This window comes from Panulirus ornatus, chromosome 2 (genome assembly GCF_036320965.1).
Source record: "Panulirus ornatus isolate Po-2019 chromosome 2, ASM3632096v1, whole genome shotgun sequence".
Taxonomy (NCBI): domain Eukaryota; kingdom Metazoa; phylum Arthropoda; class Malacostraca; order Decapoda; family Palinuridae; genus Panulirus; species Panulirus ornatus.
Window position 1 is genome coordinate 76,731,800 of NC_092225.1, and position 19,290 is coordinate 76,751,089.

At 36.4% G+C, this 19,290-nt stretch overlaps 1 protein-coding gene across 4 annotated transcripts in view; it reads left to right on the top strand.

The window, feature by feature from the left end:
* Gar1 (Gar1 ribonucleoprotein) overlaps window positions 1-19,290 on the top strand; it is an 83,735-nt gene that overhangs the window by 48,202 nt on the left and 16,243 nt on the right. For 3 of the 4 annotated variants that reach the window (XM_071677840.1, XM_071677813.1, XM_071677821.1), the window contains one exon: window positions 13,949-14,062. The exons of the other annotated variant lie outside the window; for it this stretch is intronic. In XM_071677840.1, coding sequence (XP_071533941.1) covers window positions 13,949-14,062 — 114 coding nt within the window. The remainder of the gene's footprint in view (window positions 1-13,948; window positions 14,063-19,290) is intronic. 4 annotated transcript variants of the gene reach the window in all.

Here is a 19,290-nt window from a genome sequence, read left to right on the forward strand (position 1 = left end):
TAAATTTTATAATTAGTCCAGGTGATAATTAAATGGTTATTATTAATTCCAGTCTTTTGACTCCAAGTACTTAAATACCACTTAGAATAACATTTATACACAGATTTTCATTAGAATATTAGGAAGTTGAAAATAAAAAAAATCCAATTTTTCTTAATTTTTTTTAGGAAAATAGATTTTCTTGAAATTTTCAGCACCGATAATGTTATGTATGCTGAATACGACTCTGTGGTCAAAATCTAAAAATTCGTATAATTAGTGGAGTAATTAGCATTAAATGTTGTAATTAGTCCAGGTGCTAATTAACCGTTTAATATCGTGAATTATGGTCTTTTAAATCCAAATACTTAAATACCATATAAAATAATACCTATACACGTATTTTCATTAAAATCTGATGAAGTTGAAAATCTGAGCAAAAAAAATCCAAGGATTTTTCTTGATTTTTTGAACAAATAGGTTTTCTTGAAATTTTCAGCATAGATACTTTTATGTATGCGGAATACGGATCTGTGGTCAAAATCTAAAAATTCGTATAATTGCTCGAGTAATTAGCATCTAAATTTTATAATTAGTCCAGGTGCTAATTAAATGGTTAATATTATGAGTTATATTTTTTGACTCCAAATACTTAAATACCATACAAAATAACATCTATACACAGATTTTCATTAAAGTTTGAGGAAGTTGAAAATCTGAGCAAAAAAAAAAATCCATGGATTTTTTTTATTTTTTTGAGAAAATAGATTTTCTTGAAATTCTCAGCATAGATAATCTTATGTATGTTGAATACGAATATGTGGTCAAAATCTAAAATTCGTATAATTTATCCAAATAATTAAATACCATATAAAATAATACCTATACACGGATTTTCATTAAAATCTGAGGAAGTTGAAAATCTGAGCAAAAAAAAAAAATCCAAGGCTATAGCCTTGGATTTTTCTTGATTTTATTGAGAAAATAGATTTTCTTGAAATTCTCCTCAGCATAGATAATCTTATGTATGTTGAATGTGAATATGTGGTCAAAATCTAAAAAATTGTATAATTATCCATTAATTAGCATTTGAATTTTATCATAATTAGTCCAGGTGATAATTAAACAGTTAATATTAATTCCAGTCTTTTGACTCCAAATACTTAAATACCTTTTAAAATAACATTTATACACAGATTTTCACTAAAATCTGAGGAAGTTGAAAATCTGAGCAAAAAAATCCAAGGCTAAAATTAGTCCAGGTGCTAATTATCCAGTTAATATCATGAATTACAGTCTTTTGACTCCAAATACTTAAATACCATATGAAATAATATCTATACACTGATTTTCATTAATATCCGAGGAATTTGAAAATCTGAGCAAAAAAAATCCAAGGATATAGCCTTAGATTTTTCTTGATTTTTTTGAAAAAATAGATTTTCTTGAAATTTTCAGCATAGATAATCTTATGTATCCTGAATACGAATCTGGTCAAAATCTAAAAATTCATATAATTACTCGACTAATTAGCATTTAACTTTTATCATAATTAGTCCAGGTGCTAACTAAACGGTTATATATTAAACGGTTTATATTATGTAATACAGTCTTTTGACTCCAAATACTTAAATAACATATAAAATAAGATGTATACACAGATTTTCATTAAAATTTGAGGAAGTTGAAAATCTGAGCAAAAAAAAAAAAAAAATCCAAGGCTATAGACTTAGATTTTTCTTGATTTTTTGAAAAAAAATAGATTTTGTGAAATTTTCAGCATAGATACTTTTATGTATGCTGAATACGAATATGTGGTCAAAATCTGAAAATTCGTATAATTATTGATTAATTAGCATTTAAATTTTATAATTAGTCCAGGTGATAATTAAATGGTTAATATTATTAATTCCAGTCTTTTGACTCCAAATACTTAAATACCACTTATAATAACATTTATACACAGATTTTCATTAAAATCTGTGGAAGTTGAAAATCAGAGCAAAAAAATCCCAGGCTATAGCCTTTGATTTTTCTTGATTTTTTTTGAGAAAATAGATTTTCTTGAAATTTTCAGCATAGATACCTTTATGTATGCTGAATATGACTCTGTGGTCAAAATGTAAAAATTTGTATAATTACTCGAATTATTAGCCTTTAAATTTTATAATTAGTCCAGGTGTTAATTAACCGGTTAATATGAATTAGACTTTTGACTCCAAATACTTAAATACCATATAAAATGATACCTATACACTGATTTTCATTAAAACCTGAGGAAGTTGAAAATCTGGGCAAAAAAAAATCCATATTGGATATTTCTTGATTTTTGTGAGAAAATAGATTTTTGTGAAATTCTCAGCATAGATAATCTTGTGTATGTTGAATACGAATCTGTGTTCAACATCTAAAAATTTGTATAATTAGTGAAGTAATTAGCATTTAAATTTTATCATAATTAGTCCAGGTGCTAATTAAATGTTTAATATTATAAATTACTTTTTTGACTCCAAATACTTAAATACCGTATAAAATAATACCTATACACTGATTTTCATTAAAATCTGAGGAAGTTGAAAATCTGAGCAAAAAAAAAATCCAAGGCTACATACAGCCTTGGATTTTTCTTGATTTTTTTTGAAAAAATAGATTTTCTTGAAATTTTCAGCATAGATACTTTTATGTATGCTGACTACGACTCTGTGGTGAAAATCTAAAAATTCGTGTAATTACTCGAGTAATTAGCATTTAAATTTTATATTTAGTCCAGGAGCTAATTAAACAGTTAATATTATGAATTACAGGCTTTTGACTCCAAATACTCAAGTACCACATAAAGTAACATCTATACACAGATTTCCATTAAAATTTGAGGAAGTTGAAGATATGAGCAAAAAAAATCCAAGGCTATATTATAGCCTTAGATTTTTCTTGATTTTTTGAAAAAATAGATTTTGTGAAATTTTCAGCATAGATAATTTTATGTATGCTGATTGCCAATATGTGGTCAAAATCTTAAAACTGGTATAATTATCGAGAAATTAGCATTTAAATTTTATCATAATTAGTCCAGGAGATAATTAAATGGTTAATATTAAGAATTCCAGTCTTTTGACTCCAAATACTTAGATACCAATTAAAGTAACATTTATACACAGATTTTCATTAAAATCTGAGAAAGTTGAAAATCTGAGCAAAAAAAATTAAATTTTTCTTAATTTTTTTTTTAGGAAAATAGATTTTCTTGAAATTTTCAGCACAGATAATCTTATGTATGCTGAATACGACTCTGTGGTCAAAATCTAAAAATTCGCATAATTAGTGGAGTAATTAGCATTTAAGTTTTATAATTAGTCCAGGTGCTAATTAACCGGTTAGTATCATGAATTACAGTCTTTTGAATCCAAATACTTAAATACCATATAAAATGATGCCTATACACTGATTTTCATTAAAATCTGAGGAAGTTGAAAATCTTAGCAAAAAAAAAAATCTAAGGCTATATCCTTGGATTAAGCAAAAAAAAAATCTAAGGCTGTATCCTTGGATTTTTCTTGATTTTTCTGAACAAATAGATTTTCTTGAAATTTTCAGCATAGATACTTTTATGTATGCGGAATACGAAACTATGGTCAAAATCTAAAAATTCGTATAATTACTCGAGTAATTAGCATCTAAATTTTATTATAATTAGTCCAGGTGCTAATTATACGGTTAATATTATGAGTTACATTTTTTGACTCCAAACACTTAAATACCATACAAAATAACATCTATACACAGATTTTCATTAAAGTTTGAGGAAGTTGAGATTCTTGATTTTTTTGAAAAAATAGATTTTCTTGAAATTCTCAGCATAGATAAACTTATGTATGTTGAATACGAATCTGTGGTCAATATCTAAAAATTCGTATAATTGTCGAGTAATTAGCATTTAGATTTTATGATTAGTCCAGGTGCTAATTAAACTTAGGTTAATATCATGAATTACAGTCTTTTGACTCCAAATACTTAAATACCATATGAAATAATATCTATACACTAATATTCATTAAAATCCGAGGAAGTTGAAAATCTGGGCAAAAAGTAATCTTCTGTATGCTGAATACGACTCTGTGGTCAAAATCTAAAAATTCTTATAATTACTCGAGTAATTAACATTTAAATTTTATCATAATTAGTTCAGGTACTAATTAACCGGTTGATATCCTAAATTACAGTCTTTTGACTCCAAATACGTAAATACTATATAAAATAATATCTATACACTGATTTTCATTAAAATCTGAGGAAGTTGAAAATCTGAGCAAAAAAAAATCCGAGGCGATGTTGGTGTCGCTGTCTTTTGGCGTGGTGCTGCTGCCGGCTGTGGCGGTGGTCACCATCGTGTTGGGGATGCCCCCGCCAAAGGCCTGGTTGTCGTTGGTTGGGGTCTCTGGGGTGGCGGTGAGCAGGTTGTGCAGCGCGGTCTCTAACATGGAGTAGGGGGCCAGGTCGAGGCGTGTGGCCAGCTGATAGAATTCGCTGACACTCCATGGCCGCTGCTCGCCCAACCGATGCTTCCGGTTACGCAGAACCACCTTTGCCTGTGTGATTTTTCTTGATTTTTTTAGGGAAATAGATTTTCTTGAAATTTTCAGCCCAGATAATCTTATGTATGCTGAATACGACTGTGGTCAAAATCTAAAAATTCGTATAATTACTCGAGTAATTAGCATTTGAATTTTATCATAATTAGTCCAGGTTCTAATTAACCGGTTAATATCATGAATTACAGTCTTTTGACTCCAAATACTTAAATACCATATAAGATAATACCTATACACTGATTTTCATTAAAATCTGAGGAAGTTGAAAATCTGAGCCAAAAAAAGTCCCAGGCCTTGGATTTTTCTTAATTTTTTTGAAAAAGTAGATTTTCTTGAAATTTTCAGCATAGATGCTTTTATGTATGCTGAATACGACTCTGTGGTGAAAATCTAAAAATTTGTATAATTACTCGAGTGATTAGCATTTAAATTTTATCATATTTAGTCCAGGTGCTAATTAAACGGTTAATATTATGAATTACAGTCTTTTGACTCCAAATAATTAAATACCACATAAAATAACATGTATACACAGATTTTCATTGAAATCTGAAGAAGTTGAAAATTTAAGCAAAAAAAATTTGTTGATTTTATTGAGAAAATAGATTTTCTTGAAATTTTTAGCATAGATAATCTTATGTATGCTGAATACGAATCTGTGGTCAAAATCTAAAAATTCGTATAATTAATCGCATAATTAGCATTTAAATTTTATAATTAGTCCAGGTTATAGTGATGGGTGATTTGAATGCAAAGGTGAGTAATGTGGCAGTTGAGGGAATAATTGGTATGCATGGGGTGTTCAGTGTTGTAAATGGAAATGGTGAAGAGCTTGTAGATTTATGTGCTGAAAAAGGACTGATGATTGGGAATACCTGGTTTAAAAAGCGAGATATACATAAGTATACTTATGTAAGTAGGAGAGATGGCCAGAGAGCGTTATTGGATTACGTGTTAATTGACAGGCGTGCGAAAGAGAGACTTTTGGATGTTAATGTGCTGAGAGGTGCAACTGGAGGGATGTCTGATCATTATCTTGTGGAGGCTAAGGTGAAGATTTGTATGGGTTTTCAGAAAAGAAGAGTGAATGTTGGGGTGAAGAGGGTGGTGAGAGTAAGTGAGCTTGGGAAGGAGACCTGTGTGAGGAAGTACCAGGAGAGACTGAGTACAGAATGGAAAAAGGTGAGAACAATGGAAGTAAGGGGAGTGGGGGAGGAATGGGATGTATTTAGGGAATCATTGATGGATTGTGCAAAAGATGCTTGTGGCATGAGAAGAATGGGAGGTGGGTTGATTAGAAAGGGTAGTGAGTGGTGGGATGAAGAAGTAAGAGTATTAGTGAAAGAGAAGAGAGAGGCATTTGGACGATTTTTGCAGGGAAAAAATGCAATTGAGTGGGAGATGTATAAAAGAAAGAGACAGGAGGTCAAGAGAAAGGTGCAAGAGGTGAAAAAAAGGGCAAATGAGAGTTGGGGTGAGAGAGTATCATTAAATTTTAGAGAGAATAAAAAGATGTTCTGGAAGGAGGTAAATAAAGTGCGTAAGACAAGGGAGCAAATGGGAACTTCAGTGAAGGGCGCAAATGGGGAGGTGATAACAAGTAGTGGTGATGTGAGAAGGAGATGGAGTGAGTATTTTGAAGGTTTGTTGAATGTGTTTGATGATAGAGTGGCAGATATAGGGTGTTTTGGTCGAGGTGGTGTGCAAAGTGAGAGGGTTAGGGAAAATGATTTGGTAAACAGAGAAGAGGTAGTGAAAGCTTTGCGGAAGATGAAAGCCGGCAAGGCAGCAGGTTTGGATGGTATTGCAGTGGAATTTATTAAAAAAGGGGGTGACTGTATTGTGGACTGGTTGGTAAGGTTATTTAATGTATGTATGACTCATGGTGAGGTGCCTGAGGATTGGCGGAATGCGTGCATAGTGCCATTGTACAAAGGCAAAGGGGATAAGAGTGAGTGCTCAAATTACAGAGGTATAAGTTTATTGAGTATTCCTGGTAAATTATATGGGAGGGTATTGATTGAGAGGGTGAAGGCATGTACAGAGCATCAGATCGGGGAAGAGCAGTGTGGTTTCAGAAGTGGTAGAGGATGTGTGGATCAGGTGTTTGCTTTGAAGAATGTATGTGAGAAATACTTAGAAAAGCAAATGGATTTGTATGTAGCATTTATGGATCTGGAGAAGGCATATGACAGAGTTGATAGAGATGCTCTGTGGAAGGTATTAAGAATATATAGTGTGGGAGGAAAGTTGTTAGAAGCAGTGAAAAGTTTTTATCGAGGATGTAAGGCATGTGTACGTGTAGGAAGAGAGGAAAGTGATTGGTTCTCAGTGAATGTAGGTTTGCGGCAGGGGTGTGTGATGTCTCCATGGTTGTTTAATTTGTTTATGGATGGGGTTGTTAGGGAGGTAAATGCAAGAGTTTTGGAAAGAGGGGCAAGTATGAAGTCTGTTGGGGGTGAGAGAGCTTGGGAAGTGAGTCAGTTGTTGTTCGCTGATGATACAGCGCTGGTGGCTGATTCATGTGAGAAACTGCAGAAGCTGGTGACTGAGTTTGGTAAAGTGTGTGGAAGAAGAAAGTTAAGAGTAAATGTGAATAAGAGCAAGGTTATTAGGTACAGTAGGGTTGAGGGTCAAGTCAATTGGGAGGTGAGTTTGAATGGAGAAAAACTGGAGGAAGTGAAGTGTTTTAGATATCTGGGAGTGGATCTGGCAGCGGATGGAACCATGGAAGCGGAAGTGGATCATAGGGTGGGGGAGGGGGTGAAAATTCTGGGGGCCTTGAAGAATGTGTGGAAGTCGAGAACATTATCTCGGAAAGCAAAAATGGGTATGTTTGAAGGAATAGTGGTTCCAACAATGTTGTATGGTTGCGAGGCGTGGGCTATGGATAGAGTTGTGCGCAGGAGGATGGATGTGCTGGAAATGAGATGTTTGAGGACAATGTGTGGTGTGAGGTGGTTTGATCGAGTGAGTAACGTAAGGGTAAGAGAGATGTGTGGAAATAAAAAGAGCGTGGTTGAGAGAGCAGAAGAGGGTGTTTTGAAGTGGTTTGGGCACATGGAGAGAATGAGTGAGGAAAGATTGACCAAGAGGATATATGTGTCGGAGGTGAAGGGAACGAGGAGAAGAGGGAGACCAAACTGGAGGTGGAAAGATGGAGTGAAAAAGATTTTGTGTGATCGGGGCCTGAACATGCAGGAGGGTGAAAGGAGAGCAAGGAATAGAGTGAATTGGAGCGACGTGGTATATCGGGGTTGACGTGCTGTCAGTGGATTGAATCAAGGCATGTGAAGCATCTGGGGTAAACCATGGAAAGCTGTGTAGGTATGTATATTTGCGTGTGTGGACGTATGTATATACATGTGTATGGGGGGGGGTTGGGCCATTTCTTTCGTCTGTTTCCTTGCGCTACCTCACAAACGCGGGAGACAGCGACAAAGTATAATAAAAAGATAATAATTAGTCCAGGTGCTAATTAACCGGTTAATATCATGAATTACAGTCTTTTGACTCCAAATACTTAAATACAATATAAAATAACATCTGTACATTGATTTTCATTAAAATCTGAAGAAGTTGAAAATCTGAGCAAAAAAATTTTTCTTGATTTTTTTGAGAAAATCTGAGCAAAAAAAATCCAAGGCTACAGCCTTCGATAAATACCATATAAAATAATACTTATACACTGATTTTGATTAAAATCTGAGGAAGTTGAAAATCTGAGCAAAAAAAATCCAAGGCTACAGCCTTCGATTTTTCTTGATTTTTTTGAAAAAATAGATTTTCTTGAAATTTTAGCACAGATACTTTTATGTATGCTGAATACGACTCTGTGGTCAAAATCTAAAAATTCGTATAATTACTCGAGTAATTAGCATTTAGATTTGATCATATTTAGTCCAGGTGCTAATTAAATGGTTAATATTATGAATTACAGTCCTTTGACTCCAAATACTTAAATACCACATAAAATAACATCTATACACAGATTTTCATTAAAATTTGAGGAAGTTGAAAATCTGAGTTTTTGAAAAAAATAGATTTTGTGAGATTTTCAGCATAGATACTTTTATTTATGCTGAATACTAATATGTGGTCAAAATCTAAAAATTCATATAATTATCGAGTAATTAGGATTTAAATTTTATCATGATTAGTCCAGAATGAGCCCTAAGCTCTTGTTTGTCATTCCTTACCTTGAGTAAATTGTGCTTTCCCTTGGTGAAAGCATCTCTTAGTGCCTTGACTTAACTTTCATGTTCTTTGACAGTTACTTTTTAAGTTCCCTAGCTATACATATATGTCCTCTACTATCTTCAACTCTTCCCATAGGTTGCATATTCTCAGGATAAGCTTATCTGCAATAACCATACTGATAGGGCTATCAGCTGTCAAGTCCTCCTTCAGCTTCCTACTGATTCCACTGCTCTCTTCCTTGAATCCATTAGAATCATTGTTATCTTCCCATTTCTTACTTTTCATTTTTCTCATGTATCCCATCTTGCTGTTTGACCTAAGTGGATTATGTGTAGCTGGCAAGGACTGGTCTACATATATCAACTGTCAGCTTAGTCAGGTAATTGGCTAGTACACTTTTCCCTATTTTAACCCTTGAAAACCCAAATATCCTGGATCAGGCAAGTCTTTTAGCTTTGTGTTGCTTCCCAACATATCCCACAATGTAGCTACCATAAAGAAGACCAAGGTCTCACCAACGCAGTACTTTGCAATCATGAAAATTCAAAATATTAGTGAGAGAACTTAATTGGGAAAGCATTATGAGATATTTTCCATAATTATTTTAAGTATAGAAGCATTTTTATCATCATATTTCATTATTAAAACAAAAGAGGATTTTAAGTTGCAATTTTTGGTAATTTTGGGAGGCACTGAATTTGCTTGAAAACCTCAGCATAAGGACTATTTTTCATGCAGAATTCAAATCTAGGGTTGAAATATATTTTGGGACATTAAGACCTGTAAATAAGTAGTTGTTACTCTTTTAGAAGAATCTATGATCATTTGGTCCTAATTCGTTGGGTACCTGTTGCCTTAGAGGAACATTATGAGATATTTTCCATGATTATTTCAGTGATAGAGGTGTTTTATTATGTCATATTCCACTTTTAAAAGCAAAATTTTTTGTCTAAAAAAAACTGCCTGAACTATTACCTGCAGTTTTTGGTATTTTTGTGAGGTTAATAGCTATCTTTGAAAACCTCAGTTTAAGAACTATTTTTCATGCTGAATTTGAATTGGCCTTGAACTGTATGTTGTGGGACATCAAGGCCCGTAAATCAGTAAGTATTTGTAGCTGTTTTGGAAGATTCTGTCAGTATTTGGTTTGTATTTATTGGGTGTCTGTTGCTTTAGGGAAGCATTATTTGATATTTTTTTGTGATTATCTCAAGCATAGTAGTGTTTCTTTTTAAATCAATTTCTAATTTTAAGACAAAAATGGTTTTGGGTTAAAAGATTCCCTAAACTATTGCCTGCAATTTTTGGTATTTTTGTGAGTGTAATAGATTTGCTTTAAAACCTCAGTATGAGGACTATATTTTATGCTAGATTCAAATATAGCCAGTAAATAAGTATTTAATTGCTACTACTTAAGAAGATTCTCTAATTATTTGGTTCATATTTATTGGGTATCTGTCAGCGTGGGGAAGCATTATGAGATATTTTCTGTGATTATTTCAAGTTTAAAGTGTTTCGTAATATCATATTTCAGTTATAAGAGAAAAATGTTTTTGGGCTAAGAAAAATTCCCTGCAATTTTGGGTATTTTTGTGTGGGTAATAGATTTGCTTGCAAAGCTCTGTATAAGGACTATTTTTCATACTAAATTCAAATCTGGGGTTGAAGTATGTGTTGAGGGACATAAAGGACTGTAAATGTTATAAATTTTTACTCATTTAGAGGATATTTTGTGATTATTCCGTTCAAATATATTGGGTATCTGTCACCATCTGAAAGCATTATGAGACCTTTTCCATGATTATTTCAAGTACAGAAACATTTCATTATATTTCAATTTTAAAGCAAAAAGGTTTTTGGGCTTAAGATTCTTTCTCTTATTTCCCGGCATCAGGGGGTGCTGAGAATCTCCAGGTTGCTGCAAACACTAGTGTCTATGTAGTGTAGGCTCAAACAGTAGTAGTACCAGCCCATCCTATAACCCTCCCCCTCTTTGTTAGGCCTTCCTCTTTTTCTATTCACTCTACCAACATTCATGGTCTCCTCTGTTGAACACCATCTGTCAAGTACTTCTAATATCATATTTCTCTCTGAGACACATTTGTCAAATTATGCTCTTACTAGTCCCTTTTCTACATTCAACTATAATATCCAATCATGATTCTGGTTCAGAAGTGGTGTTTGTGCTTATTCCAACTTCAGCACACCTGTTGCATGCCTCAAGGACCTTGAATCCCCCAAATTTGATGGTGTATGGCTCAAGGTCTGTCTCCCAACTACCACACTTTTCTTGTGTTTCACCTATTGCTCTCCTAATTCGAGAAATTTTAAAATCATTCTTCGAATATCAAAACTCCTACCATGAGACTATGGCATCCTCTCATCCACAAGCTGAGATCTGCTTTGGGATTGCAATATTCACCATAGGGAATGGCTGAATTCCTCCCATATGGATGGTGGAAGGATTGAAGCCCTCATGTTCTCCATTCTCAGTGATTTTGATTTTGAGCAAATTATCTTCCACCCTTCCCATATTCCTGACTGGTGGGAACACTTTTTTAATGCGTTATTCTGGATCCATTTTTCACTTTTAGTCAGTGTTGCCTCCATTTGGTTCATCTGATCACACATCTCATGAATATATCAATTGTAATGGCACATTACCTTCCAGCAGCCCCTTCCGAGTGTGAATACAGGCACCTCATCAAACCTCAGAGGAATAGCTTACAGAGTTTCTTTCCTGACTTTCCGTTGATAAATACCCTCTCTTATGTGAGGATGCTTCTGTGTTCACCAAATGGACAGCAAAGGTTAATCTTGCAGTCTTTCAATCCATGCTTCAGCCTTTCCTGTTCTGAAGACATTCAGGCAAGGGCTAAGCATGTCAGGCTCAGAAAATCTGTCCTTCCTCTGACTCCCATTCAGCCATTTTAACTTCCCGTAATCATTACAAGTATGTTATCCATGAGGCAAAGCGCTTACTTATTCAAAGATAGTGCAATGACCTTTGCTCATCATCCACTGATTGGTTTTTCTGTGCTTTAGCTAAGGGCATCTCTAACAACTTCTTTCTCTCTACCTTTCCCTCCTTTTTATGTTCTGATGGTGCTATAGTTGTCTCTTCCATAGACAAAGCTGCTTTCTTTGGTTTCCATTTCTCCTCCTACTCCACTTTGGATGACTCTACTATTCCTAACCTAACATTACCTAACCTAACCCAACCTAAAACCTAACCTAACCTAAACTAACCAAAAACCTAGCCTAGCCTAGCCTAGCATAGCCAAACAACCAAAACCTAACCTAACCTAATCTCTTTTTGGAGTCCGAAAAGCCTTTCTTTCTCTGGACACAAGCAAAGCTTATGGTCTTGATGACATTCATCCCCATGTTCTGAAAGAGTGTGCCTCTGAGCTTGCACCTGTGCTTGCTTGTTTGCTCCATTTCTGTTTGAAAATTAAAACTTTTCCCTCCTCTTTGAAGAATTCATTGATATATCCCATCCCTATGAAGGTTGCCCATTCTAACTCCTCCAACTATCATCCTATTGCTTTGACATCTACTATGTCCAAAGTCTTTGAATCCCTCCTCAACTCCCATATCCTCAGACATCTTGAATGTCACTGCCTTCTCTCTGATGACCAGTATGGCTTTCATAAGGTAGGATCTGCTGATGATATTCTTTCCTATCTTAATAATGTCTGATCATCGTCCCTGAATGATTTATGGGAGTTTTCTGTTGTTGCCCTTGACATATCAGCTCATCTCATTTGGCTTTCCTCCCTCAGTTGACTCCTTCATACCTTGCTTCCTCTCCAGCTGTTGTATTTCTGTGGTTGTTAATGGATCAGCCCTTCCCCTTTCTTTATCAACATTGGTTTAGTTTAGTTCTCTCCCCTACATTTTTTCTCCTATTTATCAACGATTTCCATTCTTCCACAAATAATCAAATGCACTCATATGCTGATGACTTGACACTGCATCATCCACGTACTTCAGTTCTGCCCCTTCTTCTTTCACTTGACCTGCATCTTGTTTTGACACATCTTCCTCAATAGATTCAGACTTGGACTGGATATCTCAGTGGGGTAGATCAAGTCTAGTGAAGTTTAATGCATGTAAGACCCAGTTTCAACCCATCTCTATAGAAAACTGCTTACAACTCTTATATCTTCCTTGACAGTTCTATAATTGCACCTCTTGACTCAATGAACATACTTGGTATTGCTGGAACATCCACTTCCTTAGAAACTGTACTTTACAGAAATAGCTAAGTCTGCCTTTGAGAGACTGGGAGTCCTGTTTAGATGTCAAAATTTCTTTTCTTTTGAAGAGTTGCTCCATTTATACAGAGGACTGATTTGTCCTTGTATGAAGCACTGCTGTCACACCTGGTGTGGTTCTAGCTCTGGTCCCTTACTTGACTGAGTTAAAAATGGTTCAACTCATAAACTGTTCCAGCTAACTTTGAAACTTGATCCTTTTGCCCTCTGCCTCAGTGTTGGTTCCCTCTCCATCATGTAGGTATTACTTTGGTTTTGGCTCCCGAGAGCTGGCTGCTTGTTTGCCCTCCCTGCTAGCTAAACCACACAATACTTGGCAAGTTTCTGCATCCCATGATTACTGTGTCACCGTTAGCAACTCAAGGGTGCATTGTCTTGATAACTTTCTCTCCCTCCACCTCAGTGCTTTGGAATTCTCTACCCTTTCACATCTCCCTATAACCTCTGTGGTACATTTTCAAAGACAGGTTTTTCACTCTCCAAAATTCATAAATACTTTTCCTTGTCTCTTCTTTTTCCCTCTCATAATCCTCTGCATATTTTGATTAAGGCCTCGCCTTGATGTGGATTTTTGTCCATGATTGGAGCCTCAAACATTGACAAGAAAAAAAATCAGTGGTATCATGACCCCTGATGTGTTTCATGTCTTCATATGAAAATTTCTGGCATTTAACGGCTAATGAACTTTATCTTGCTTTCTTTTCATTTATAACTATTCTAGGATGCCTTTAATTCTGGCTTTATTTAGTCTTGTGTCTAGATGATTTAACCAAAAAGTTAAACTCAGTGCTTTAGTGTTTTTACAAAAGCTTATTGTGTTTATTGGTGGACTCAAATGGTTTTATTAACAATATCATGATTTAAACAGGCATGAATGTAATCACCGTAATTTTATTCCAGGTGGTGGAATTTGGATATTTTATGCATACAGCTCAAGAGGACCTTGTTTGTAAAGTCATTCATCGTGATGTTCCCTATTTCAATGCACCAATATTTCTCGAAAATAAAGAACAGGTAGAGTTTTAGTGATTTTTAGTTGGTAATCTGAAATGGCATTGTAGCATAGTAGTAACACTGAGTTGTAGGTAGTAGTTGCTAGGCAGCCAAAGACCAGGGAGGTATATTACCAGTACTACCTGTCTGGGTATCAAGAGGGTTATTGATTGCTGTGTAGTGAGTCAGCAGTTTAGTGGTTGTCAAGTTGCACTCCTTTGACCCAGATACCGGTTTCTTCTTTCTGCCTCACCCATACATGGACTACTGACATTGTCCACAAACATAGAATTTCTTCTTGTAACATGTAACACTTGACAACACTGTACTCACACAGCTCATCCTTCATAACTAGATTTTCCTGTGGTGAGTGTTATATGCTAACCCTGCTTTTTGGCAAAATAGTAGGGGCAATAGATAAAAGTAGTTGGTAGGAAGACTTAGGTAGAAACAGTAGTTAGAAGTAGTATGTAGGAACACTAGGGAGGAGCATTAGTAGAAGTGCTCAGTAGGGACAATAGGTAGAAGTATTCAGTAGGGACATTAAGTATGAGCATCTGCAGACAATGTGTTCGACTTACCTGCTGCCAGTCTAGCTAGATTGGTTATGTACAGAAAAGTGAGTAAAATATGTGAGATTGTTGGTTGCAGTTGGTAGGAAACCAGCGACCAGGGAGGTATACTACCAATACTCTTTTCCTGGGTATCAGGAGGGTTAGTGACAGCTGTGTAGTATGGGCCAGCATTTCAGTGTTCGTCAAGTTGTGGTCATCTGACCAAGGAAGCTGTCTTTTCTTTCTGCCTCACCCACAAGTGGACTATTGGCATTCTGTCCACAAAGATGCAGTCTATCCTTGTCACTTTTAACACGACATTTATCTCACACAATGATTATTCTTAGTAACTAGATTTTCCTGTGGTGAGCACTATATGCTAGCGCTGTCTTTAGGCGAAATGGTAGGAGCAACAAATAGAAGTTGTATGTAGGAACATTTACATAGGAGAATTATGTAGAAACATTAGGTACAAGTAGTAGGTAGGAACTTTTGGCAGGAGCATTAGGAAGTAGTCTGTAGGAACATTAGGAGCCTCAGCACTGTGGCCTGTTAAGGGTGAGGTACAAAAGGCTAAGCAGTGATGCTGGAGTTCACTAGTTATGGAGATTCTGTTGCTGTGGCCAACCCCTTGAGGAAGTTCCAGAAGGGAACAGGTGTCAGAGATATAGGTAGTTACATTTAGTACTCTTTACACATGGAATATCCATTTACTGAGCAGTGTTTTGGAGATGTGATGTGTTTCGTGTGTGCAAGTCTGTCATGTTAAAACCAGTGACTAGCAAACATTTTTCTTTGCATGGGAACTTGCCATCACACAGTAGATATATTCTTTCTATCCCCTATCCTAGGGATGTTTATATTATATATATATATTTTTTTTTCATACATATACGCCATTTCCCATGTTGGTGAGGTAGCTTTAAGAATAGAGGTCTGAGCCTTAGAGGGAATATCCTCACTTGGCCCCCTTCTCTGTTCCCTCTTTTAGTCACCTTCTACAACTTGCAGGGAATGTGTGGGAAGTATTCTTTCTCCCCTATCCCCAGGAAGGAGTAGCACTCCTCCTGAAGCAGGAGTTGTGGGAATGTGTGGTAGAGTGTAAGAAAGTAAACTCTAGATTGATATAGGTAAAATGAAAGTGGATGGTGAGAGATGGGTGATTGTGGTGCCTATTCACCTGGTCACAAGAAGAAAGATCATGAGAGGCAAGTGTTTTGGGAGCAGCTGAGTGAGTATGTTAGCAGCTTTGTTGCATGAGACCGGGTTATAATGATGGGTAATTTGAATGCAAAGGTGAGTAATGTGGCAGTTGAGGGTATAAATGGTGTACGTGGGGTGTTCAGTATTGAAAATGGAAATGGTGAAGAGCTTATGGATTTGTTTGTTGACAAAGGACTGGTGATTGGAAATACCTAGTGTAAAAAGAGAGATATACATAAGTATACGTATGTGAGTAGTAGAGATGGCCAGAGGGCATTATTGGATTACATGTTAATTGATAGGTGTGTAAAAAAGAGACTTGATTTTAATGTGCTGAGAGGGGCAGCTGGGGGGATGTCTGATCACTATTTGGTGGAGGCGAAGGTGAAGATTTGTAGAGGTTTTCAGAAAAGAAGAGAGAATGTTATGGAGAAGAAAGTGGTGAGAGTAAGTGAGCTTGGAAAGGAGACTTGTGTGAGGAAGTACCAGGAGAGATTGAGTGCAAAGTGGCAAAAGGTGAGAGCAAATGATGTAAGGGGAGTGGGGGAATAATGGGATGTATTTAGGAAAGCATTGATGGCTTGTGCAAAAGATGCATGTGGTATGAGAAAGTTGGGAGGTGGGCAGATTTGAAAGGGAAATGAGTTGTGGGATGAAGAAGCAAGATTGTTAGTGAAAGAGTAGATAGAGGCATTTGAATGATTTTTGCAGGGAAGTAGTGGAAATGAATGGGAGATGTATAAAAGAAAGCAAAAGGAGGTCAAGAGAAAGGTGCAAGAAGTGAAAGAGGGCAAATGAGAATTGGGGTGAGAGAGTATCGTCAAATTTTAGGGAGAATAAAAAGATGTTTTGGAAGGAGGTAAATAAAGTAAGACGAGAACAAATGGGAACATCGGTGAAGGGGGCAAATGGGGAGGTAATAACAAGTAGTGATGAAGTGAGGAGAGGGAGTGAGTATTTTGAAGGTTTTTTTGAATGTGTTTTATGATAGAGTGGGAGATATAGGGTGTTCTGGTATGGTTGATGTGTGAATTGAGAGGTTCAGGGAGAATGGTTTGGTAAACAGAGAGGAGGTAGTGAAAGTTTTGCAAAAGATGAAAGCCGGCAAGGCAGTGAATTTGGATGGTATTGCAGTGGAATTTATTAAAAAAGGGGGTGACTGTGTTGTTGATTGGTTGGTAAGAGTATTCAGTATATGTATGGGTTTTGGTGAAGTGCCTCAAGATTGGCAGAATGCATGCATAGTGCCATTGTACAAAGGCAAAGGGGATAAAGGTGAGTGTTCAAATTACAGAAGCACACGTTTGTTGAATATCCCTGGGAAATTATATGGGAGGGTATTGATTGAGAGGGTAAAGGCATGCACTGAGCATCAGATTGGGGAAGAGCAGTGTGGTTTCAGAAGTGGTAGAAGATGTGTGGATCAGTTGTTTGCTTTGAAGAATGTATGTGAGAAATACTTGGAAAAACAGATAGATTTGTATGTAGCATTTATGGATCTGGAGAAGGCATATGATAGGGTTGATAGAGATGCTTTGTGGAAGGTTTTGATTGTACATGGTGTGGGAGTTAGTTGTTAGAAGCAGTGAAAAGTTTTTACCAAGGATGTAAGGCATGTGTGTGAGTAGGAAGAGAGGAAAGTGATTGGTTCCCAGTGAATGTTGGTTTACAGCAGGGGTGCATGCTGTCTCCATGATTGTTTAATTTATTTATGGATGGGGTTGTTAGGGAGGTGAATGCATGAGTTTTGTTGAGAGGGGCAAGTATGCAATCTGTTCTGGATGAGAGGGCTTGGGAAGTGAATCCGTTGTTGTTCGCTCATGATACAACGCTGGTGGCTGATTTGGGTGAGAAACTGCAGACCTTGGTGACTGAGTTTAGTAAAGTGTGTGAAATGTGAAAGAAGTAAGTTTAGAGTAAATGTGTACAAGAGCAAGGTCATTAGGTTCAGTTGGGTAGAGGGACAAGTTAATTAGGAGGTAAGTTTGAATGGAGAAAAAGTGGAGGAAGCGGTGTTTTAGATATAAGGGAGTGGACTTAGCAGTGGATGGAACCATGGAAGCGGATGTGAGTCACGGGTTGGGGGAGGGAATGAAAGTTCTGGGCGTGTAGAAGAATGTGTGGATGGCAAGAACATTTTCTCAGAGAGCAAAACTGGGTATGCTTGAAGGAATAGTGGTTCCAACAATGTTATATGGTTGCGAGGCATGGGCTATAGATAGGGTTGTGCGGTGAGGGTGGATGTGTTGGAAATGAGATGTTTGAGGACAATGTGTGGTGTGAGGCGGTTTGATCAAGTAAGTAATTAAAGGGTAAGAGAGATGTGTGGTAATAAAAAGAGTGTGGTTGAGAGGGCAGAAGAGGGTGTGTTGGAATGGTTTTGACACATGGAGAGAATGAGTGAGGAAAGATTGACAAATAGGATATGTGTCAGAGGTGGAGGGAACAAGGAGATGCGAGAGACATGGAGGTGGAAGGATGGAGTGAAAAAATTTTGAGCGATCAGGGCCTGAACATACAGGAGGGTGAAAGGCATGCAGGAAATAGAGGGAATTGGAATGATGTGGTATACCAGGGTTGACAAGCTGTCAGTGGATTGAACCAGGGCATGTGAAGCATCTGGGGTGAACCATGGAAAGGTCTGTGGGGCCTGGATGTGGATAAGGAGCTGTGGTTTCGGTGCATTACACTTGAAAGGTAGATACTGAGTGTGAACAAATGTAGTCTTTTTTGTCTCTTCCTGGCACTACCTCGCTGGAAGGGGGGAGGATGCTATTTCATGTGTGGCAGGGTAGGGAAGGGCATGGATGAAGGCAGCAAGTATGAATATGTATATGTGTATAGATGTATATGTCTTTGTATGAATATGTATGTATACATTGAAATGTATATGTATGTATATGGGCGTTTATGTATATAGATGTGTATGTGGGTGGTTTGGGCTTGCGCTGACATGGGAGATGGTGATCAAGTATTATGATAATAATGATAATAATAATATATATATATACATTCATATGTATATTTATTATACTATGTCGCTGTCTCCAGTGTTAGTGAGGTAGCGCAAGGAAACAGACAAAAGAATGGCCCAACCCACCCACATACATGTTTATACATAAATGCTCACTCACGCACATATACATACCTATACATTTCAACGTATACATACACAGACATAAACATATATGCACATGTACTTATGGATGTACATATGATCACCTTTTGAATGCAAAGGTGAGTAATGTGGCAGTTGAGGGAATAATTGGTATACATGGGGTGTTCAGTGTTGTAAATGGAAATGGTGAAGAGCTTGTAGATGTATGTGCTGAAAAAGGACTGGTGATTGGGAATACCTGGTTTAAAAAACGAGATATACATAAGTATACGTATGTAAGTAGGAGAGATGGCCAGAGAGCGTTATTGGATTACGTGTTAATTGGCAGGCACGGGAAAGAGAGACTTTTGGATGTTAATGTGCTGAGAGGTGCA